The sequence below is a fragment of the Lampetra fluviatilis genome, chromosome 49 (genome assembly GCF_964198595.1).
Source record: "Lampetra fluviatilis chromosome 49, kcLamFluv1.1, whole genome shotgun sequence".
Taxonomy (NCBI): domain Eukaryota; kingdom Metazoa; phylum Chordata; class Hyperoartia; order Petromyzontiformes; family Petromyzontidae; genus Lampetra; species Lampetra fluviatilis.
The window spans coordinates 3,119,110-3,143,551 of NC_136323.1; the positions used below are offsets into that span (position 1 = coordinate 3,119,110).

General features: G+C 55.4%; 1 protein-coding gene across 3 annotated transcripts in view; it reads right to left on the minus strand.

Annotated features, from left to right (window-relative positions):
• EEIG1 (estrogen-induced osteoclastogenesis regulator 1) overlaps window positions 1-24,442 on the minus strand; it is a 42,183-nt gene continuing 17,741 nt past the window's right edge. Inside the window, exons 2-11 of one of the 3 annotated variants that reach the window (XM_078877942.1) lie at window positions 21,574-21,694; window positions 20,814-20,843; window positions 18,952-19,068; window positions 17,871-17,917; window positions 16,665-16,867; window positions 13,895-14,002; window positions 6,697-6,883; window positions 4,911-5,041; window positions 4,562-4,631; window positions 1-3,720 (exon numbers count right to left, since the gene is read on the minus strand). In XM_078877942.1, coding sequence (XP_078734068.1) covers window positions 3,663-3,720; window positions 4,562-4,631; window positions 4,911-5,041; window positions 6,697-6,883; window positions 13,895-14,002; window positions 16,665-16,867; window positions 17,871-17,917; window positions 18,952-19,068; window positions 20,814-20,843; window positions 21,574-21,694 — 1,072 coding nt within the window. In that variant the 3' untranslated portion in view covers window positions 1-3,662. Of the gene's footprint in view, window positions 3,721-4,561; window positions 4,632-4,910; window positions 5,042-6,696; window positions 6,884-13,873; window positions 14,003-16,664; window positions 16,868-17,870; window positions 17,918-18,951; window positions 19,069-20,813; window positions 20,844-21,573; window positions 21,695-24,442 lie in introns of all 3 variants that reach the window. The other 2 variants (XM_078877941.1, XM_078877940.1) reach the window with 2 other exon arrangements.

Consider the following 24,442-nt stretch of genomic DNA (forward strand, 5'->3'; position numbering starts at 1 on the left):
TTTCAGGAATATCAAGGGTGGTCCAACGTTTCGTGACAACGAAGCAGTGGCCATGTAACACAAGACAGACACAACCTATCAGAGTTTAATATCGCATATGACAATCCCATAACCTATTCCCATATACAGTATCTGTTTAGGATATCAGTAGTTTAAATGAACAGAGGGCGGGGTTTAATTTCAGCCAGGTCTGTGTCCGGGGTCACCGACCCGAACAAAAGTATATCCGCACCCGGCACACCACATCCAGTATACCCCGTCGCTTTGCCTGCGGCTACTAGCCGCGTGCCACCGTGTCTTACCACAGCGACACGCGTCAATATCATTGTTCGCGACTGCGCCGTCTCTGCTGCGTTGTGCCGGCAAGCGTCCGGAGGGCGCGAAACGTCGGATTTCGTGCCGGCCAAGGCGCGACATGACCAGAAGAGCGAGCGAGACAGACGCTCGCTCCAAGGTGGACAGATTACAAGTTGCCGCTCGGGTTATTCGATTCCATGCCCTCCGGAGCCGCGTCCGCAGCCGAGCCGACAAAGCTGCTCGATCAAACCCGCTCGCTCGTCGCGTAGCGGAGCGGATCGGGTCACCGAGGAACGTAGCAACCAATCGCCGGCTCGCCGACGCGTCGCACCGGCGATGCGAAGCGTCGCTAAGAATCGCCGAGCCAGGCCGACGCTTGACAGCCGCGTCCGCCTCGACCGCGAGAGCGGCAGCGACAGGTTCTGCGCCGCTGCTCCCTGCAACCGGTTGCAGAGACGTGATTGAGTCGCGCGCAATTTGGTTGCACGCGACTCCTCGCTCGCGTGTGGGCCCCGGTTGGTCGATATTGCTCTCGCCGAGTTCTGCGATCGGTAACACGGGAGAGACGGGGGTGTCGCAGTGCAACGCGACGGTGTCAATATAAATCCTCCTTCCCGGTGTCTGAGTCTCAACACATTGAGCCCTCCCCACTAGTAACTATTCCCCCACTAACCCCTCACCCCCCTCTAACGTTGCGTAAACATCGTTTCTGAACCAGCAGAATAGCAAGCGTTTTCTTTTTCTCTCGTCTAGAACATTCCCCAAACTCCGCCACCCTCCGACAACTTTCTCGCGATCTCCATCCCTGTGCCTGCACAGGAACGGGGGACGAGGCTGACAGAGCGCCGCTTAGAAAGCGTAAAACAAAAAAAACTACTGTCGTCGTCACCATCACAACCGTCATCAGCGGCGTTGTGGCCCACAAAGTCGCTGGGACGTCGCCGTCCTCACCAAAACGGCAGAGGCGCTGCCCTGCAATTTTCTGCTCGCGCCACTGCTGGCGGAAGGGCCGTCTTCCCCACAACTCCTGGAGGCAAGCTCCCGAGAGAGAGTCGCTCCGTACAGGTGCTTTGGCCTACTCATCCTCCACGCGGCCCACGTGGGGGGACGAGGTGGGCTTGACCCGCTCCGGAACGGCCACCGCGCGTGGCCTGCCGATGGGACACCCCTCTAGCGGACGCCGCTGTACGCAGCACAGCAAGTGGGACCGGCAGAGGGCTCGGGGACGTCGCTGTAAACAAGACTAACGCACCGACGCTGTCCGTATGCGACGCGCACGCACGCGCGCGCTGAACGTACGCTTACAAATCAACGTTCCCACACGGAATGCCCCACTGTACCGCGGAGCAATAAACAACAGAGAAACAGGTATCACCCAGTCACCGCGATATACGTACAAGCACAGTCGCTACGTAGCGACTGCAGCGGTGTATCCACTGCTTTTTCTTCCACTGCTGACGCTGAATATAAACGGGTGCGCGACCTGTATACGCTTGGTCTCCGCTGCTGAAGACAAGACGGGACGGGTACGTGGCCCTGGCCGTCCGATTGTCCGCGATTACTTAGTGCCACAAACGAGCGGGGAGTAAAATCGCGAATAACAGGACGTGCGACATCGGTCCCCCACATCACCACGTGGTAAGAGGAGCTCTCCTGTGCAAGTAGAAAAAAATAGCCAAAAATTACGCAGGGAAATGCCGCGGTGAGTCTCAAGACTCGTTCACCAGGAGCGTCCTGCAATGGGATGTTTGGCCAAAGCAACGATGACCAAGAAGTGTTCGGCTTCATGTGGGAGAAAGCGTGGAGAGCCCGGAGACAACTCACGTCTACACCAAAGCGGCTGGCAAGGCCCTGGTGATGGTCTCCCATCCGAGTACTAACCAGGCTCAAATCCCTGCTTAGCTTCTGAGCACACGACGAGGTTGGGCGCAGTCCGGGCAGGTTCGGTCTCTCGCTGGGCTCCCAGATAATTGATCGAAATTCTGGATTCTTGGCACGAGAGGGAAAGTGCATTCATTGGCTTCGGAGAACGCATTCTTCTACCCCCTGTGGAGGCCTTCTACAGGACTTTGGCACCTTGGCACTTGCAGTAGCAAAGGAAAATTGTTTGTGTGTGGAGCACTATGCGCTGCTCATGACACTACCGCTCCACAACAGCCTGTTACAAGCTCTACGGCGACCTTTGTTTTAATATATAAACGCCGAGCAGTAACCCTGCCACCACTCGGCACAATCGGTAGGCAACGGTGAAACTTAAAACGCCTCAAAACGAAAACCCCAAATTTTCGCTGTTGGCTTGAAAAAGCCCCTACGACCCACTTGGTCAAGTCAAAGCGGCCCAATTGTTATTCGTTTAAAAAAAAGTTACCTAAACCTCTTGTTACACTCACGTAATTTGTTTTAACCGTTTTACAGTTATCGAGATGAAATGGTAAATTATATTCCAGCTGGCTGGAGCCGGCTTCGACCGGATAAATCCCACATGCCTTTTTCACTGCACAACCGAGCCGTGCCGGGGCCGTGCCGAGCCAGCCTGGCACACGGTTCAACAGGCGCCCGGTGGTTTATCCGAGCCGTGCCGTGCCGTGCCGTGCCACCGACTTCTCGTCCCGTGAACGGGTCGACCCGCTCGTAGACGGCGCGGTTACACGTCACACTTTCTTGACTACTGTAACGTCACACGCATCCAACGCGTCGTTAGCCACGCCCCTGGCCCTGCTTGGCCCCCAGCCAGATTCAGACGTCGTATTGTGAGGCAAGCGGTGGTGTCACGTTTTGGCTCCCTGCTCGGCTCGGCAAACAGCCAGTGAGGAAACAAAACAACTGTACCGTGGCTGGCTCGGCTCAGATGTGCCGGTGGAAAATGCTCACCTGACCTATAGTTTTATTTTACAGAGATCTGTGCTGCTGATAATCACTGCGGCTGGGCATTAACGGCAAATCCATTGGAGTCGACGCAGCCAGGAGACCCGACCCACTGCCAGAACGGTGGACATTCAAATTTTGGGGATCGACTCATAACCTCATCATCCCACTAAGGCTTCATTAAAGTGAATACATCTTCGTGGGCAACCAAACAGTGGACACGTCGTGCATGGTGTGGCTCCCACCATAGGGATGCGGAATTTCCACCACTGGCTCAGACCGGTGAAAGGAGACGGGGCCGTGACGCTTTTGCTGAAGCCTGTGCCCCCCCGAGGCCCAGCGTCCCGCCGCCCTCGCGTTCGGCGACGTCCAGCGAGCCGCGCGAGGGCGGCAGAGAAGCGGACGTGGCGCTGCCCTCTACCCCCGGGGGCCCACGGGGTCCGTGGGTGGCGTCCGACGCGCCCATGAGGAGCCCTCGCCGGTGCCGCCGCCGCCGGCGCTCAGCGTGCGTCTCCGTTCCGGCTGATCACGACCGGCTCGTACGGCCCGGGCGAGATCCTGACAGGCGAGACGGCGCACGGGGACCGGCAGGCATCGTTACGTGCGGGCGCTGAGGTGATGTCACAGCATGTGCAATGCATGATGGGAAGATCGATCCTGGTGTCGCAATCGGGGTTTTGTGTGTGTTTTTTTACACAGTTGCTGGGCGCCGGTCCAAAGGCCCAAAGCGCTGAGCGGTCAGCGATAAACAGTGCTGTCAAAGCTGTTGTAGATGAGAGTGTAACACGTCTCTTGAACTGAGCGAGGGTTTTGTTATGAGAGCTTGGGGGGAACAGAGACGATGGAAAGGAATTCCAGAGTGCAGCGGTGCGAGGGAAGAAGCGGAGTCGGTGAGTGCTTGTGTCAGTGGGTGAGTAAGTGGGTGGGGAGTGGGAGAGTGAGTGTGTTAGTGGTTGAATGAGTGGGTAAGTGAGAATGTCATCAGTGGGTGAGTGTGTCAGTGGGTGAGTGTGTAAGTGGTTGAGTGAGTGGGTAAGTGAGTATGTCAGTGGGTTAGTGAGTGGGTGAGTGAGTGGGTGAATGAGTGAGTGCATGAGTGAGTGATAATAGACTGGGGTAGGTGGTGGGTGACTTTAGTATCCACAGCGAGAGGGTATACTGGATGCAGTTTGCCAGGTGAGCAAATATTTTCTGGGTCGCTGTTAACAGAATTAGTAGGTGACATTTGGCGCTATGGCCCATGGTATATTATATTTTTCTTTTCAAGGCCACACACACACACATGCAATGCACGCGGTGCGAGTACAGCATGCAGTGTACATGTATGTCACGCGTGTTTATATTATACGTTACACGTGTGTATGTCGCATGCTGCACGTGTGCACGTGACGCGGGTTACCCGTTTGCGATCTGGTGGCCGCGCAGTTCCCACGTCCCGTCTCGGCCGACGAAGAGAGTCAAGCCGTCCTCTGTGGGGAGCGAGCAGAACACAAGGGGATGGGCCCGACCCTGACGCTCGCGGCGATAGCGCCGAGTGGCACGTTTGCTCGGCCGCGTCGGTCGGCGGAGGGGACGTGACGACACGAATTTGATGTGATGGTCACGTGGGCTTAACCCTCCCCACCTCCTCCGCCTCCCCCCCCCCCCGCCCGCAATTTTTTGTTACAAATTCCTCAACGGCAATTGGAGAAAGAGACGAAAATCTACAAAAACAAAAACGTTGAGGACAAAAAGGGCACGAGAGAGACCTTCGCTGGTGCTCTTGGCCGTGAAGTCCTGCATCTGCAGGATCTGGTCCACCACGTCCACCGCGTCCACCCGCGTCTCGTCCACCCGCGACTCCGGCCTCTCCGCCGCCTCCGGCGGACGCCTGCGCACGCTGACGGACACACAAAGATTAAGACAAAGGCCCCCCTGTAGCCTTAACAGACTGTAGGGGCAAGTGCTGTTAGCGAGCACCTATGAAGGCCGGAATGGTACACGAGGGGGTGGGTGGGTAGCACCGCGCCCGGCCGCCTTTGACTCCCCAGTGGCGATGTTTACACACCGCACCGGGTAACTCATTTCAGGCCGAGTCGACCTAGGGGAGGCCCAGGACCGGTTTAGATCATCGTCACCGGTGTTTGGCCGTGAGCGGGAATCAAACCCGGGTCGCCAGGTTGGTAGCGCTGACCGCTACACACACAATCTTGATTTGAAGCTTTCGTGACTGCAGGAATCCATGGTTATGCTAGAGAGTATGCTACAAAGACAAAGATCCCCCGTATAGGCTCAGCAGACTGTTGAGGCAAGTGCCGTTAGCGAGCACCTATGAAGGCCAGAACGGTACACGAGGGGGTGGGTGGCCAGCGCCACGCCCGGCCGCCTTTGTCTCCCCAGTGACGATGTTTACACATCGCACCGGGCGTGGCACGAGTATGCTACACACACACAGACACACACCGTGCACGGCACCTGCACAACACCGGCCTCTCTCTGCACGCGTGGCCCTGGCGGCGACATTCATCGGCGGCTGGATTCGCAGAGAGGGGCAATTACCAAGGATGGCCACCGGGCGACACTGCTGCACCATTTCCCGAAGAGGACACCACGGAGTGAGACTCCTCCTCCTCGACCTTGGCAACGCCTTCGTCGGTACCGCCGTGGGCCGGGCAACGTTTTGAGCAATGGCCCTTCTTCATGGCACATGAATTAGGGTCATTGCCTGAAACGTTATTTTTTACTTTTACTTTTGAAGGTCCAGACTTACAGTGTTACTGACACGTGCGTGTGTGTGTGCATCACTGTGGGGAGCGGTAGTGTAGTGTTTAACATGTTAGGCTTTCGCGACCAATATTCATAATACAGGTTTTTTTTGGGTTAGATCGCGTAAATACATAAATGTGTCGTTAAACCCGCCACCACCCGACACAGCTAATAGTAAGAGTTGTCACTTAAACAGAACAACCCACAAAACCTGTATTATGGTGGTGTAGCGGTTAGCGCCCTGCGCTACGAACCCGGCGACCCGGGTTCGATTCCCGCTCACACCAGTGACGATTATCTGAACCGCTCCTAGGCCTCCCCTAGGTCGACTCAGCCTCTTTGTGATCCACCGACCCTGGTGCAGGGCTGCACTTCAACTGAACTTTACTAATAATCCCCTTTATTTACCCAGGAAAAACCGTGACTCTCAAGAATAATTTTCAAGAGGGCCCCGCATTAAGATGTTTGTCTGATTCCATCACCGAGTGCTTGGCTTTAATGTCTACATTTAAGTCATCGCCGTCATCGTCAGCCATGATCAATCCACTGATGGGTGAAGGCCTCGCTAAGCCACCGCCACCGTTGCCACCTCCGCCACCACTCACGAATCCATCCTGCACCTGCTACACGTGAACTTACCGCGCTCCGCAAATATTTTGGTCGTGAAATAAAAAATAAAAAATTTAACACCGCGAGCCCCGCGTCAAAAACGCCACGACGGCCGTGGCGTCGGCGTCGCCAGAGGGCCGGGCGTGGCGGCACGGTGCGGCGCGGAGGCAGCCGTGGCACCTTGCGGGCGGAGGAGGCCGTGGAGGCAGCCGGTTCCGTCCCCGCGCCGGTGCGGCGCCGTGCGGCTGGCTCGCGATCCACGGGGTCGACGCCGACGCCGTGATGGCCGCCGCCTTGTGCAGCGGCGACGCGGGGCCCGGCACGAGGTCAGAGGTGCTGGAGGAGCCCGAGTGCTCCGTGCTGTAGCCTGCGGGCGGGGAGAGCGGGCGGGGAGAGCGGGAAGGGCCCAAAGAGCCGTGAGGTGCCGTTCTGCGGCTCACGGTCGGGGTCACCTCCCCCGCCCGAGGGCGCATCGAGGCTTTGGTGCCTGGTTACAGGCCTGCGGGGACCGTGGTGGAAATGCCACGTTGCTATGGCTGGCGCAAGTCTATCCAAAGTACAGACAAGTACAAAGTCCTATCAAGCCCGGCACAGCGCACGAGTGGGTGGTGAGGTCACACCACACGTGGCAGCCTTTGTCTCCCCAGTGCTGATGTTTTACACACCTCACCAGGTACTTTACTCATTTAGGGCCGAGTCGACCTAGGGGAGGTCCCGGAACGGTTCAGACATCGCCACGGTTGCCGCCTGTCCCAGTGGTTTGACCCGGGCAGTGCGGGAATCGATTTGTGCCGAGATGTGGGACTGTACCGGCATTACGGTGAACTCCAACAACAACAAACAACAAGAAGCTGCAGCTTCCGATCCTCCCTTAGAACAACCCCCATCTCTTCCCCCCTAGCCCAGCATCATCCTGACACTGCGACTCCCTGCCCCCGCCCCCAGCTATGACCAGGCCCCATCATTATCACTACCCCTCCCACTCAACTCAACCCCTATCACTACCCCAACCCCTATCACTCCCCCAACCCCTATCACTACCCCAACCCCTCCCACTCAACTCAACCCCTATCACTACCCCAACCCCTATCACTACCCCAACCCCTATCACTACCCCAACCCCTCCCACTCAACTCAACCCCTATCACTACCCCAACCCCTCCCACTCAACTCAACCCCTATCACTCCCCCAACCCCTATCACTCCCCCAACCCCTATCACTACCCCAACCCCTATCACTCCCCCAACCCCTATCACTCCCCCAACCCCTATCACTACCCCAACCCCTATCACTACCCCAACCCCTCCCACTCAACTCAACCCCTATCACTACCCCAACCCCTCCCACTCAACTCAACCCCTATCACTCCCCCAACCCCTATCACTCCCCCAACCTCTATCACTACCCCAACCCCTATCACTCCCCCAACCCCTATCACTCCCCCAACCCCTATCACTACCCCAACCCCTATCACTACCCCAACCCCTATCACTCCCCCAACCCCTATCACTCCCCCAACCCCTATCACTACCCCAACCCCTATCACTACCCCAACCCCTATAACTACCCCAACCCCTATCACTACCCCAACCCCTATCACTACCCCAACCCCTATCACTACCCAAACCCCTATCACTACCCCAACCCCTATCACTACCCCAACCCCTATCACTACCCAAACCCCTATCACTACCCCAACCCCTATCACTACCCCAACCCCTATCACTACCCCAACCCCTATCACTACCCCAACCCCTATCACTACCCCAACCCCTATCACTACCCAAACCCCTATCACTATCCCAACCCCTATCACTACCCCAACCCCTATCACTACCCAAACCCCTATCACTACCCCAACCCCTATCACTACCCCAACCCCTATCACTACCCCAACCCCTATCACTACCCCAACCCCTATCACTACCCCAACCCCTATCACTACCCAAACCCCTATCACTATCCCAACCCCTATCACTACCCCAACCCCTATCACTACCCCAACCCCTATCACTACCCCAACCCCTATCACAACCCCAACCCCTATCACTACCCCAACCACTATTATTACCCCAACCCCTATCACTACCCCAACCCCTATCACAACCCCAACCCCTATCACTACCCCAACCACTATTATTACCCCAACCCCTATCACTACCCCAACCCCTATCACAACCCCAACCCCTATCACTACCCCAACCACTATTATTACCCCAACCCCTATCACTACCCCAACCCCTATAACTACCCCAACCCCTATCACTACCCAAACCCCTATCACTACCCCAACCCCTATCACTACCCCAACCCCTATCACTACCCCAACCCCTATCACTACCCCAACCCCTATCACTATCCCAACCCCTATCACTACCCCAACCCCTATCACAACCCCAACCCCTATCACAACCCCAACCCCTATCACTACCCCAACCCCTATCACTACCCCAACCCCTAACACTACCCAAACCCCTATCACTATCCCAACCCCTATCACTACCCCAACCCCTATCACAACCCCAACCCCTATCACTACCCCAACCCCTATCACAACCCCAACCCCTATCACTACCCCAACCCCTATCACTACCCCAACCCCTAACACTACCCAAACCCCTATCACTATCCCAACCCCTATCACTACCCCAACCCCTATCACTACCCCAACCCCTAACACTACCCAAACCCCTATCACTATCCCAACCCCTATCACTACCCCAACCCCTATCACAACCCCAACCCCTATCACTATCCCAACCCCTATCACTACCCCAACCCCTATCACTACCCCAACCCCTAACACTACCCAAACCCCTATCACTATCCCAACCCCTATCACTACCCCAACCCCTATCACAACCCCAACCCCTATCACTACCCCAACCCCTATCACTACCCCAACTCCTATCACTACCCCAACCCCTATCACTACCCCAACCCCTATCACTACCCCAACCCCTAACACTACCCAAACCCCTATCACTATCCCAACCCCTATCACTACCCCAACCCCTATCACAACCCCAACCCCTATCACTACCCCAACCCCTATCACTACCCCAACCCCTATCACAACCCCAACCCCTATCACTACCCCAACCCCTATCACTACCCCAACCCCTAACACTACCCAAACCCCTATCACTATCCCAACCCCTATCACTACCCCAACCCCTATCACAACCCCAACCCCTATCACTACCCAAACCCCTATCACTACCCCAACCCCTATCACTACCCCTATCACTACCTCAACCCCTATAACTACCCCAACCCCTATCACTACCCCAACCCCTATAACTACCCCAACCCCTATCACTACCCAAACCCCTATCACTACCCCAACCCCTATCACTACCCCTATCACTACCCCAACCCCTATAACTACCCCAAACCCCTATCACTACCCCAACCCCTATCACTACCCCAACCCCTATCACTACCCCAACCCCTATCACTACCCAAACCCCTATCACTACCCCAACCCCTATCACAACCCCAACCCCTATCACTACCCCAACCCCTATCACTACCCCAACCCCTATCACAACCCCAACCCCTATCACTACCCCAACCCCTATCACTACCCCAACCCCTAACACTACCCAAACCCCTATCACTATCCCAACCCCTATCACTACCCCAACCCCTATCACAACCCCAACCCCTATCACTACCCAAACCCCTATCACTACCCCAACCCCTATAACTACCCCTATCACAACCCCAACCCCTATCACTACCCAAACCCCTATCACTACCCCAACCCCTATCACTACCCCTATCACTACCCCAACCCCTATAACTACCCCAACCCCTATCACTACCCCAACCCCTATAACTACCCCAACCCCTATCACTACCCAAACCCCTATCACTACCCCAACCCCTATCACTACCCCTATCACTACCCCAACCCCTATAACTACCCCAAACCCCTATCACTACCCCAACCCCTATCACTACCCCAACCCCTATCACTACCCCAACCCCTATCACTACCCCTATCACTACCCCAACCCCTATAACTACCCCTATCACAACCCCAACCCCTATCACTACCCAAACCCCTATCACTACCCCAACCCCTATCACTACCCCTATCACTACCCCAACCCCTATAACTACCCCAACCCCTATCACTACCCCAACCCCTATAACTACCCCAACCCCTATCACTACCCAAACCCCTATCACTACCCCAACCCCTATCACTACCCCTATCACTACCCCAACCCCTATAACTACCCCAAACCCCTATCACTACCCCAACCCCTATCACTACCCCAACCCCTATCACTACCCCAACCCCTATCACTACCCCAACCCCTATAACTACCCCAACCCCTATCACTACCCAAACCCCTATCACTACCCCAACCCCTATCACTACCCCTATCACTACCCCAACCCCTATAACTACCCCAAACCCCTATCACTACCCCAACCCCTATCACTACCCCAACCCCTATCACTACCCCAACCCCTATCACTACCCCTATCACAACCCCAACCCCTATCACTACCCCAACCCCTATCACTACCCAAACCCCTATCACTACCCCTATCACTACCCCAACCCCTATAATTACCCCAACCCCTATCACTACCCCAACCCCTATCACTACCCCAACCCCTATCACTACCCCAACCCCTATCACTACCCAAACCCCTATCACTACCCCTATCACTACCCCAACCCCTATAACTACCCCAACCCCTATCACTACCCCAACCCCTATCACAACCCCAACCCCTATCACTACCCCAACCCCTCCCACTCAACTCAACCCCTATCACTCCCCCAACCCCTATCACTCCCCCAACCCCTATCACTACCCCAACCCCTATCACTCCCCCAACCCCTATCACTCCCCCAACCCCTATCACTACCCCAACCCCTATCACTACCCCAACCCCTATCACTCCCCCAACCCCTATCACTCCCCCAACCCCTATCACTACCCCAACCCCTATCACTACCCCAACCCCTATAACTACCCCAACCCCTATCACTACCCCAACCCCTATCACTACCCCAACCCCTATCACTACCCAAACCCCTATCACTCCCCCAACCCCTATCACTACCCCAACCCCTATAACTACCCCAACCCCTATCACTACCCCAACCCCTATCACTACCCAAACCCCTATCACTACCCCAACCCCTATCACTACCCCAACCCCTATCACTACCCCAACCCCTATCACAACCCCAACCCCTATCACTACCCCAACCCCTATCACTACCCCAACCCCTATCACTACCCCAACCCCTATCACTACCCAAACCCCTATCACTACCCCTATCACTACCCCAACCCCTATAACTACCCCAACCCCTATCACTACCCCAACCCCTATCACAACCCCAACCCCTATCACAACCCCAACCCCTATCACAACCCCAACCCCTATCACTACCCCAACCCCTATCACTACCCCTATCACAACCCCAACCCCTATCACAACCCCAACCCCTATCACTACCCCAACCCCTATCACTACCCCTATAACTACCCCAACCCCTATCACTACCCCAACCCCTATCACTACCCCAACCCCTATCACTACCCCAACCCCTATCACTACCCCAACCCCTATCACTACCCCAACCCCTATCACTACCCCAACCACTATTATTACCCCAACCCCTATCACTACCCCAACCCCTATCACTACCCCAACCCCTATCACTACCCCAACCCCTATCACTACCCCAACCACTATTATTACCCCAACCCCTATCACTACCCCAACCCCTATCACTACCCCAACCCCTATCACTCCCCCAACCCCTATAACTACCCCTATCACTACCCCAACCCCTATAACTACCCCAACCCCTATCACAACCCCAACCCCTATCACTACGCCTCCTTAACCACTCCCACCTGTCCTCCTAACTTGTCACCATAACTTCACCACTTTTAATAACCCCACTGCTTTACCGACCACTCTCGTCTTATGTACAATTTCATAATTGCTGCAAAGCGCCTTTGAATTTCGGTGCTCCGTAAATGCAGTGTAAGACAGGGCAGGCCTGCCGCTGACTCAGAAGCGCGCGAGGGTCGGGTCTGTGGTGGGGACGGGTGACGAACCCAGGCACGAGCTCCACACCGGAGGAGGGTCGGCCGTGAGTGGAAACCCCGGGACTCCGGCGGGCGGGCGGGCGTCGCGTTACCGGATGTGCGGAGACCGTGCCACTCGATGGCGGTGTAAAGCTCGCAGCTGTTCTACAAACACTTGGCCCAACTTTTCCGAAATCAATTTCCCCCGCTGGTTGTCGATTGCGCGACGTGCGGCGTGACCCCCGCTGCCAGGGAGGGGCCGTGCCGTGCCGTCCGCGTGAACGGAGCACCGAGGGGTGGAGGTGGAAGTGTTCACTACCTCGCCTGGTGTACAGAAGGTTGTGGGTTCGATCCCGACCCTGACGCCTGCTGCTGTATATTTGGAATTTGCGTGTCTCTCTCACATCATCATCATCATCATCATCACGGTGGCTAGGAGATGTTAACTACCTCGCCTGGTATACAGGAGGTCGTGGGTTTTATCTAGACCCTGACGCCTGCTGCTGTATATTTGGAATTTGCGTATTCTCCCTGCGGTCGCGTGGATTTCTCCCCGGTTTGTCCGTCCGCATTTTTAAACACACGTTTCGAGTATTCTGCTGCTGTAAATTTCCACTCGATGATAATTCCACTTCTGTTGAGCTATCGTTTGTGATAGCCACGTCGCTTCTAAAAAGAGCTACATAACTCAGTGGGGCCTTCCATGTTAAAGTAAAAACAGCTCAGTTCATATTGACAGCCGGGGCGGTCCGTAAAGCTGTTACCGGGAACTTGCGTCGGCACGCCACATTATTCTAGCCTAATTCTGTCCTCGCTGTGCCCTAGATTCCCACAAAGCTGTTGTTCATAGAATTCCCACAAAGCTGTTGTTCATAGAATTCGAGGAATGGAGGAGGTACAATAATAAAGTGTTATAATGGAGAGGGATACTTTGTACGCTAGTAGTAGCGCATTATACTCCCAAGGCGGCCCAGCAGCGTTCGGGGAAATGTCCAGCGAGCAACGCAGCGCTGTTGCATCTTAATGACTCAGCTCGTTTACCCAGGAGAGCCTCGCTCACAGAGTCTCAAGACTCCTTTTCAGTAAGGTCCTGCCCAGTGTTCGCGGGAGCGCATGACGACGCTGTGTGATCCCAATAGCGCTGATTTGCCGGTAGTTTTTTTTATCCCAGCAGCGTCATGTGTGGCCACGACACGAGTGACACCACGAGTGACACCACGAGCCGTGACACGCTCACCGGACACACGCGACCGCTCACCAAACACACGCGACCGCTCACCGGACACACGCGACCGCTCACTGGACACACGCGACAGCTGACGGCTGCAGTGGCTGGGGCCGCGGGACGGCAGCGTGAAGTAGCCGTCCTCGGGGCTCGGCAGCGGTGACTGCGACGAGTTCACAAGGGCTGTGGCCGTGGCGAGAGGGAGAGAGAGGGTGAGAGAGGGTGACAGAGAGAGGGGGTGAGAGAGAGAGAGAGAGGGAGGGTGAGAGCGGGAGAGTGCGAGCGGTGAGATTCAACAAGAGACATTGCGCCACCCTCTCGCAATCCAGCACCTGCACCTGCGCATCAACTACATCCACGGACATTTGTGTCGGGAATTGTCATCAAAACACTCGGCGATGCTTCGCCATGACGGACGGCGCGATCGCGACGGGCCCCGGGCAGAGGAGGCGTGCAGGCGGCATCTTGAGAAACTCGCCACCGTCGTTTCAACCGCGCCGGTTCGATTCCGTCTCCCGGCGCGCGCCCTGCATCGCGAGCCTGGGCATTCGGAAGGGGCACGGACGTCAGTGTCTGAACATTCACGAACGTTGGTTCCTACGGAGAACCACTGATCCTACCGAGAACCACTGATCTAGGGGGAACCACTCATCCTACTGAGAACCACTCATCCTACAGAGAACCACTCATCCTACTGAGAACAACTCATCCTACTGAGAACCACTCATCCTACTGAGAACAACTCATCCTACTGAGAACCACTCATCCTACTGAGAACAACTCATCCTACTGAGAACCACTCATCCTACTGAGAACCACTCATCCTACTGAGAACCACTCATCCTACTGAGAACCACTCATCCTACTGAGAACAACTCATCCTACTGAGAACCACTCATCCTACTGAGAACAACTCATCCTACTGAGAACAACTCATCCTACTGAGAACCACTCATCCTACTGAGAACCACTCATCCTACTGAGAACCACTCATCCTACTGAGAACCACTCATCCTACTGAGAACCACTCATCCTACTGAGAACCACTCATCCTACTGAGAACCACTCATCCTACTGAGAACAACTCATCCTACTGAGAACCACTCGTCCTACTGAGAACCACTCATCCTATTGAGAACCACTAAACCTACCAAGAACCACTGATCCTACTGAGAACCACTCATCCAAGGGGGGACCGTGTGAGCTCACCACGAGGCGACGGAGTGCCTCAAGTGCCCATTCTCTCAGAAGAGGCAGACAATAGTGGCTGGAATGAAGCCAGACCGGAGAGATGCGCGGCATTGTGGGCGCGCTCCGGAGACGGGGGAGGGCGGTGGGGTGGGTTAGAGGAGGGAGGGATGTTGGGGGTGAGTGGGTGAGCAGGTGAGTGGGTGAGTGGGTTAGAGGGTTAAGAGGCGGGAGATGGTGGGGGTGGCGGTGAGTGAGCAGGAGGAGGGGGCGGTGAAGGCTGCCGGTATTCGGCGTGGCGACGTCGCCGCTCCAAGCCGGCCAGGGTCACCACCACGGACGTTGGCAAACACACCGCCCCCTCAGCCCCCCCCCCACCCCCCGGGGCATAGGAACACCGCGCCCCACTTGAAGAGCAGATGAGGGTGATGATGACGATGGTGGTGGTGGTGGTTATGATGATGGTGGTGGTGATGATAGTGGTGGTGATCAAGATGACGATGATGGTGGTGGTGGTGATGATGATGGTGGTGGTGGTGATGAAGATGACGATGATGGTGGTGGTCATGATGGTGGTGGTGGTGATGATGGTGGTGGTGATGATGATGACGATGGTGGTGGTGACGATGGTGGTGATGATGATGATGACGATGGTGGTGGTAACGACGACGACGACGATGTGTTCGTTTGTGTTTTCGTTTATCCACGAGGTCACGGCCAAGTTGCGGTGTCCCGCTGCGCCTCCGCTAAGTGGCCCTGAGTCAGTGGTGGAATTTCCACATTCCTATGGCGAGAACGCGTGCGAGAGAACTCACGTCTACTCGTTCATTCCGTGCGAGGTTTTACTTTTTTTCCGGGCGATCCGTCACGCTCCCCCCCCCCATCTTGTTTACAAACGCGTCCCCGTTCTGGAATGTTTTGTAAGTTGCGGTTTCGTCACATTTTTGCCCGTCCTGGAAATAATAAAGTGTGTCTCCGGGCGGCATAGCTGCTGCTGCCACTGCTGTTGCTACAGGCGCTACAGCTGTTGCCGCCGCTGCTACAGCTGTTTATGCTACAGCTGTTACAGCTGTTGCCGCCACTGCCACAGCTGCTACAGCTGCTACAGCTGTTACCGCTACAGCTGATGCTACAGCTGCTGCTACAGCTGCAACAGCTGCTGCTACACCTGGTAGTACAGCTGTTGCCGCCGCTGAACGAGAAGACCGCGGCCACCCCAAAACGCTCCACTCGCTCCCCGCCCCCCACCCCGCGTTCTGATCTGAGATCAACTTCACGAGTCTCGCTCACCGTCTCCTCCGAGGCCGACGCATCCTGCCCAAGCCCACTCCACGTTCCTCTGTAAGGCCAACGTGCGGCTGGCTGGCCGGCCGGCCGGGGTGCGTGCATGCGTGCGTTCCCTAACCCCCATCTTCCTCTCTCTGACGCTGGGGTGACGCTGGCGTGACGCTGGCGTGACGCTGGGGTGACGCTGGCGTGACGCTGGCGTGACGCTGGGGTGACGCTGGGGTGACGCTGGGGTGACGTGAGAGTGACGCTGGGGTGACGCTGGCGTGACGCTGGGGTGACGCTGGCGTGACGCTGGCGTGACGCTGGGGTGACGTGAGAGTGACGCTGGGGTGACGCTGGGGTGACGCTGGTGCGGCGCTCGTCTCACCGAGCGGCAGCACGGACGGGCGCGGGGTGGCCGCTCGCGCCAGCCTCAGCGAGCTGAAGCCGCGGGACAGGGCGGAGGAGGCGCCGGCGGTGGCGGAGGCGGCGTTGACGGCGGCGCTGGAGTTGGCGCAGGGAGACTCGCCGCGCAGCGCCGGCTGCAGAGGCTCCTCGACCGCGGCGCCGACGGCGCTGGCCACCGGCGGACTAGAGCCACGGCACCGGACAAACAAGAGCGAGGAATTAAAACCGTGCACGCGCATGGAAGCAACGCCCTCCGGCAAGCGCTCGTCCCCGGAGGTGTTTCAATCGGCGACGACGGCGATCAGCTGCCAAGCGGCACGGCCGGGTGACGTCACCGCGAGATGACGTCACGGCGAGATGACGTCATAGCAGGGTGGCATCATAACGAGTTGACGTCACGCGGGGAGGCGAGTGACTTCATCGCCTTGGCCGAAAAGGCTCATCGGAAACCCCTATCCGTTCGGTGGTAATCGTTGCGAGTAGAATTGCGGAGGGTCAACGGGCCAAAGGTTCCTGAGCAAAACGTCAGACATCGCGCCGAACAACACAGAGCAGCGCGGCGCAAAAACGCGTCGGGGCAGCGGGCGCGTGGACAGGACCCGGCGTGAACTTGGCGGTCGATGCAGGAGTGGCCGCGCGATAAGAGAGCTCCACTCCGCTCGTGCACTCTGCTATATTTGGTGAAGTGAGGAGGTCACCGCCCTGCGGCATCGGAACAGAAACAACTGGAGCCGGCCTCCCTGTGATGACGTCGTTGTCAGCCATGGTCATTCCACTGCTGGACAAAGGACTCCTCCCCATGTTGTTGCCATCCGTCACGATCCAGTAATGCAACAATCGGATTTCACCGCTCTGTCTCGCGTCCTCCGGGGCGCGTTCCGTTCCTTGGCCGTCGTATTTCTGCACCATCGTCCCCGCGACAGTGTCGTGTAGCCCTTCGTACGCTCTCCAACCCACGTGGTGTTCCCCTCCCTGCCATCACCCGGTGTCGTTACCAGCGTGCGTCACTCTCCACGCTTCTTTGACGCACTTTTCCGATTTTATTTGTTTCATTTTTTTTGCTCGTTTGTTTCCCGGGGAACGACCGCGTCTGCGTGCCACGTGCCGTGGTGCCGTCCCCTGTAACCGAGTGTCAGGTTCTATCCGCTGCGTCTGTGCGGTCGCCGTGGGAGACGATGGGACTCACGTTTTGAAACACGGGTCACCGGAGAGGAGGTGCATCCCGATGGTCACCTGAAGGTCAAGGATGAAGACATCGTCGTCATCATCAACGGTATCATCGTCATCATCATCTTCGCTGGTATCATCATCGACAACACTGTTATAATCATCGTCATTGTTACTGTTGACATCACTGTCATCATTGCCGTCAACCAAAGAGTATCATCGTCATCTTCACTGTTATCATCGTCAACATCGTCAACATAAATCATCACTGCCATCTTCATCATCTTCGTCGCTGTCATCGTCACTCTCACTGTAATCACCACCATCGTCATCAAAACTGGTATCATCGTCATCATCTTTACTTTACTCATCATCATTACTGCTGTAATCATCGCCATCCTCACTGTTAATCACCAATAACCTCCTAATCAATATTGTCATTATCATAATTGCTATTTCAAGCGTTGCAATAATCCCCATCATTGTCATCATCATTACAATCCTAATCATCATCACTCATCTAATGCCCTTTAAATAATCACTTCTGTCATCATCATCTAATATTTCAACGCGCTTCCCACGTCATTGGAACTGCTTTATGTGTCTAGTTTGTTGTCCTTCCCCGCACCTCCGATTAGCACGGTTGGCTACGTACGGTGCGAAAGGAGTTCAACATACAAACATGCCCGGCCGCCTTTGTCTCCCCAGCGCTGACGTCTACACACTGCACCAGGTACTCATTTGAGGCTGAGTGGACACACTACACCACGAGGATAAGTGTGCCCCGTATGGGGCAAGTGCTGTGAGCGAGCAACACCTATGAAGGCCGGAACGGCACACGAGTGAGTGGTCAGCACCACGCCCGGCCGACTTTGTCTCCCTAGTGGCGATGTTTGCACAACGCAACCAGGCACTCGTTTACAAAGCTCTCGCGACATTGTTCTGCGTGTGAACCTAGATCTACAAACACAACAACGAGCCACTCACTCTACAAGCAGCCAAGCAAGCAAACACAACCCCGACGTTTACGGTCAACACGGCCGCAAGCATTAACCAGAGCGACCCGCGGGGATTCCGAACCGCTGCCGCGTCGGCATCACCTTGAGCGTGGAGTTGTCCTGGCGCGTGTGCTTGGTGTCGTAGCCCTCCAGGAGGAACCGACGGCACGTGCTCCCCGAGCCGGCAAACTCCGCCAGGTTCACATCGGCGAAGCCCAGCTGCGGGGCGGAACAACGCGCGGTCAGCACCGGCAACGCGCGGGGGGGGGGGGGGCAGCCACACGGCACAGCCGGGAACACGTGGGGGGGGCAGCCACACGGCACGTGGGGGAAGAGCATCGCTCCCGAAACGGGCAGCAGCGCGTCGACCGCTCCGTCGCCGATATTCGCGGTTCGAAACCAGCGGCCACCCCGGTTAACACTGCGGCGCGCGGTAAAGTATCCATGTAGCCTTACGGCGGACGTCGAAGATCCCGCGATGCAATTCGCGAGAGTGGGCCGTCGTGTGCCGGCCGTCAAATCACTCAATCGGGGGAGCGCAGGCAGCAACCGTCGCGGCCCACACTCCTGCGAACGCTCGGCAGGACCCTGCTGGAAGAGCCGTGAGACTCGGCGAGGCCTTTCCGGTCATAACAATCCAACAACCTTATCTTGACTGTAACTGCGAGACTCGTCCACAGACTTTACCCTCGCCCCCAACGACCCCGCCATTTGCACGGCGCAAGCTTATCACTGGCAGCCTCGCCCCAACGATTTGTTGCGAGGACACTTCCTTCCCCGTGCGACGGACGCACCGACGAACCGCTCGTAAAACCCCCCCGGACGGCGACCTCCGCCAAGGCCGCGTCAACGCCTCTGACACACGCCGGACGAGCGGTGAAGAACGAGCGGCTCGCGATTAAAAACTAAAGCCAGGTGAGGCCCACTGAGCTGTACGGCTCTTTTTCAGAAGCGACCTGGCCACGGATGATAGCTCAACGAAGTGGCTTATTTATAGGAGCAGCCAAATACTCTAAGCCCACGTTTCGAAATGTGGAGGGGAAAAACCGGAAGATTCGGAGAAAAATCCACGCAACCAACGGGGAGAACATGCAAATTCCAAATACAGTAAAACCTTGGATTGCGAGCATAATTAGTTCCGGAAACGTGTTTGTAATCCAAAGCACTCGTACATCAAAGCACTCGAATATCAGTTGTGATCACGTGACGCTCGGCAGACAAAGTGTATACACGTACTACTCGTATTGCAAGACCTCGCTCGTTTGTAAAATTAATATTTACTTAAAATTTTTGCTCGTCTTGCAAAACACTCGCAGACCAAGTTACTCGCAATCCAAGGTTTTACTGTATAGAACTGTCAGGATCGAGATCGACCTCCTGCATAACAGGCAAGGCAGTTAATATATTTGAATGTCGCGGGTTCTATTCCTGGTTGGGGAGTGATGGGGGGGGGGCTGTCTCAGCCCATCATCCCGCCATAGGAATGTGTAATTTCCACTGCTGGCTCAGGACTGTCAACAGGATGTGACCACCGATGCATCGAGGCTCACGTGAGCAGTGAAATTTGCTTGACTTCTTTGACTCACACGACTTGCCATTGAATGCACAGCTTGTTCGAATTTTATATTGTTTATTATAGCTATTGTATATTTTAGATTTTATTTTATTCAATTTTTACATGCTCCTTAGTATTAGTTAGACTTGTACCTTTAGTATAGTTAGACTTGTAAACCACCTATTTAAGATTTAAGATTCCTCAATGTTGAATGTATGCACCTTCCGGCCAAAGTAAATTCCTTGTCTGTGCGAACTTTCATGGCGAATAAAAAACCCTTTCTGATTTCTAGTCCTGGCGTATAAACTTCCGGGACTAGTCTCCGACACGGGGTGATCGACTGGCGGCTGCGGCACGATAGCGACGTGACCTCGGGACTTCAGCAGAGACGGCAACCTCAAGGTCTTACCTTGGAGTAGGTCTTCCCACCCTTGGTCTCCTACAGCGGACGGGGGAGGCACAGAGACAGACGATGGAGGAGTGGAACAGATGACTCGAGACAACCGTGGCGGCGTGGTGCTCGCGCGGGGACAGCGACGACACCGCAACGAGATCATCAGTCACGCCGTGGCACTGGATGGATCACGTGTATCGGTGACGTTTTAGTCCCTGACCCTTCTGTAGAGCACCTCTCTGCAATCTGCCATGAAGAAGGGCCATAGCCTGAAACGTCACCTACGCTATATAATTTTTTATACGTTTTATATTTATTGAAAAGTACAAGGGGCCGGCCGAGGAAAATGGCGAATTAAGTCGCGTAAGCAATCTGAAACGTCTGGATGCAACTTGGAGGAGAATCCGTTGAGTCACATCACGGAGAGAGACAGCGAGAGGAAGACCCTTGTCCCTTGAGGGCCACGGGGTCAATGGCGAGGAACGTGCAGGGGGTTGACACTTCGATCAAACATCGAGGTGAGGGGTGACGGGCCGAAGGAAGCTCAGATCAGACGAGGGCGCGTCTGACGCGATCCCGCGACCGCCGCTTCCACGGAAGCGTTTGCTCGAATTGATTTTGGTGGCAAATCTAAGAAGGCAACGGGACCACGATGCGTGCAGTTCCTCAGGAACTAGTGATGGGGGCTTTTTTTTTTCTTTCCGTGAAACCAATCGGGGGAGGCGGGTGGGGGGGGGAGGGGTCGGCGGAGGGAGCGCACGCCGGCGGCGGGCACCTTGCGCACGGACACGCGGAGCACGCACGGCTCCAGCACCCCCGTGGTGACGTTGGCCGTCATCTTGCACGGGAACTCGAACTTCTGTCGCCACTGAACCGAGTTCTCCTCCACCTGCTCCCTGCGCTCGTCACGGAGACATCGGGGGTGGGGTGGGGGGAGGTGGAGAGGGGTGGGGGGCAAGATGAGTTTATGAATAAATTATCGTCACTATCACGATTATCGCCATCATCGACGTCATCATTATAATCATCATCGTCGTCGTGATCATCATTTTCGTCGCCATAATCATCATCGTTATCATCATCACCGTCATCATTGTACTCTAGATTTGAAGCTTTCGTGACTGCAAGGATTCATACTCTAAGGTTCTTTCGGTAAAGTCACGTAGGTAAAAAATAAAATTAAAATTAATAAAAGTAAAATTATAAATCACGACGTTTCTCCCACGGTGCAATGACTTGGTGTTGTCCGTGAGCGGGAGTTCGTAGCGCAGCGCGCTAACCGCTGCACCACCGCTCCCCACAATTTGTTACCACAGACACTATTGCACACCCACCGTTCTTACCGACTCGCGCACTTGGGAAGCCATAACCTCGTAACGTTGCCATTGCCTGGGCGCCGCCACCCTGTAGCCTAAAGAGGCGATCCTCGCCTCTGCGATGGGCCACACACCAGAGGGGATTCAAGCGAGAAGCGTGACTTCTGCTGACGAGGCAGTGTGTGTCCAGAGATTTTCTTGTATTGAATCCAATGCCGCTCAAATTGAGTCACTTCCAGAAGGCCGTGCCACCGCTGGGCCGAGCAAGGCGCGTGCGTCGCATGCGCAGAGACGGCTCTGTGAAGGAGGCGACTTTTGCCGAGTGATATCCTTCGCCCTGCCCTGCCTCTGCGAGAACGCCTCTTGATTTCGGGCGCCGCGACTACGGTTCTAACACCGTAATCCGTACGCGCATTGTGCCCCTCGCCTTTATGATCGTCCTCTGGTCCAGCGCTGGTGAGACGAGGCCTTGCAGAAGGCTGCCTCTGGTGTGGGTCAATCAGAGTCAAAGACAATGCGTGTGGAGAGCGTGTCTGTGTGCCTGTTGTGCCACAAGTTCGTGTGGTTAAATTTCGATTTCCGACAGACCTGAGGACGGCGTTGTGGCCGAAACGTCGTGAGAATTGCATTTTATTATGTTTAATCTTACTTATTTTATTATTTCCCTTCTACGTGACTTTACCGAAAGAACCAAGGAGATGAATACGTGTGGTTGGTTAATGCAGAATTGACGCCTTGAATTAGGTTTGATATCCATGTGGTGTTTGGACATCTTAACACCTCCAGTTTTATTGTCAGTTGGGTAAAGCCTATTCTTATGTTTGTCCGTCATTGTCTGTTGGTTTAACTTGTCACACGCAGGGCCCTCCTCGTCCGCTCGTGTTTACAATGTGGATAGAAACCCGAACTCCATTCCGCTCCAACGGAGACGTCTCTGCATCTCAGCCAAAACGTCTCCACGTCTTCGCCGAAGCGTTTCGTTCAGCATCTCTCTTGCGTTTTAAAGTTTGGTCATCCGCTTTCGTGTAGCTGAAGCCTGCCGTATTGCACGCTCTCCCCGTGGATTATAATCAACATCACGCGTTTTAGAGTATTTGGCTGCTATAAAAAAAAATGTGCACCATAGACACCCCCCCATCCCCAACGACTCTGCACAAGTGTAAGAGCCTGTGGTGGCAACACACAGACCCTGTCCCATTGCCATAGCAGGGGGGGGTGTGTCTATGGTTGTGTGTTGAGGCTGTGCCTCTGTGTGAGTTTGTGTCCACTGCACAAACCATGGCCGCAGCAACAGCAGATGCGGTGATACTCGACGACGATGATGATGACGATGATGATGCACAAATGGAAGAACAAAACCTCAACGGCAGTGGCCGAAGACTGTGGTCACACCACCACCACCACCTACTACGCCATCAGCATCCGGTGTGAGAAGGCGCTCATGCAGCAGTGGACTTACAAACGAAGAGTAAATCATCGTCGACAATTCGTGTTAATTATTGTGAACATTGGTGATTCGCTGCTCGAATGACCATCGAGGCATCGGTGGACATCTCCCGTTGACAGCCATTGCAGGTCCAGTGGTTGGTTGGTGTACCGTGATTTTTTCTTGGATTTTCTGTTTGCACATAGTCACTTTAAGATGTATTCTTTTTCATGTTTTTTTTGTTTGTTGCGGTTGCACCCGATTCAAGAGCCCAATGGCTCACAGGGCTATACCTAATAAATGAACTTGAACTTGAGGTCCAGTGGTGGAAATTCCACATTCCTATGACAGGGACGAGCCTCCCCGTAAAAGAGGCACCGTTGATCTTCCTCGCAAACTTGTTCCCGATTTATCCCCACCCCGGCTGGGAGTGAGATGATGGGTCGCGTCAACCCAGGCACGCAACCAGGACTTGAACCCGCTGACCTTTTGCGTGACGGAGCCGCTCGTTCCACCAGGCGGCCCGGGTCGCTTGGACAACATCGGCCCGCGTGGATTAGCGGGGAGAAACAAATTCCTCGCGCGGCATTGTGCGCGGCGGATTACAGAGGGACATGGCGTGACGCCGCTTCAGCAGCAGCGCTGCGAAATGTGCGTTGAGCTCGGCTCGGAATGCGCGCTGCGTGGTACAGAGATTAGAGGGGAGCTGTCGAACGCAACCACCGCGGGTGTTGGGCGCTTTCAGATCATCGTCGCTATCATCGTCGTTGACAGGCATTGTCAATCCACTGCTGGATGAAGGCCTCTCCCAATCAATTGCAGGGCTACACCCTTACATAAGTAATTGGTGTTTAGCTTTTCTGGCAATAAAACAGGTGTGTTAGGATGTTGAGACACCAAAC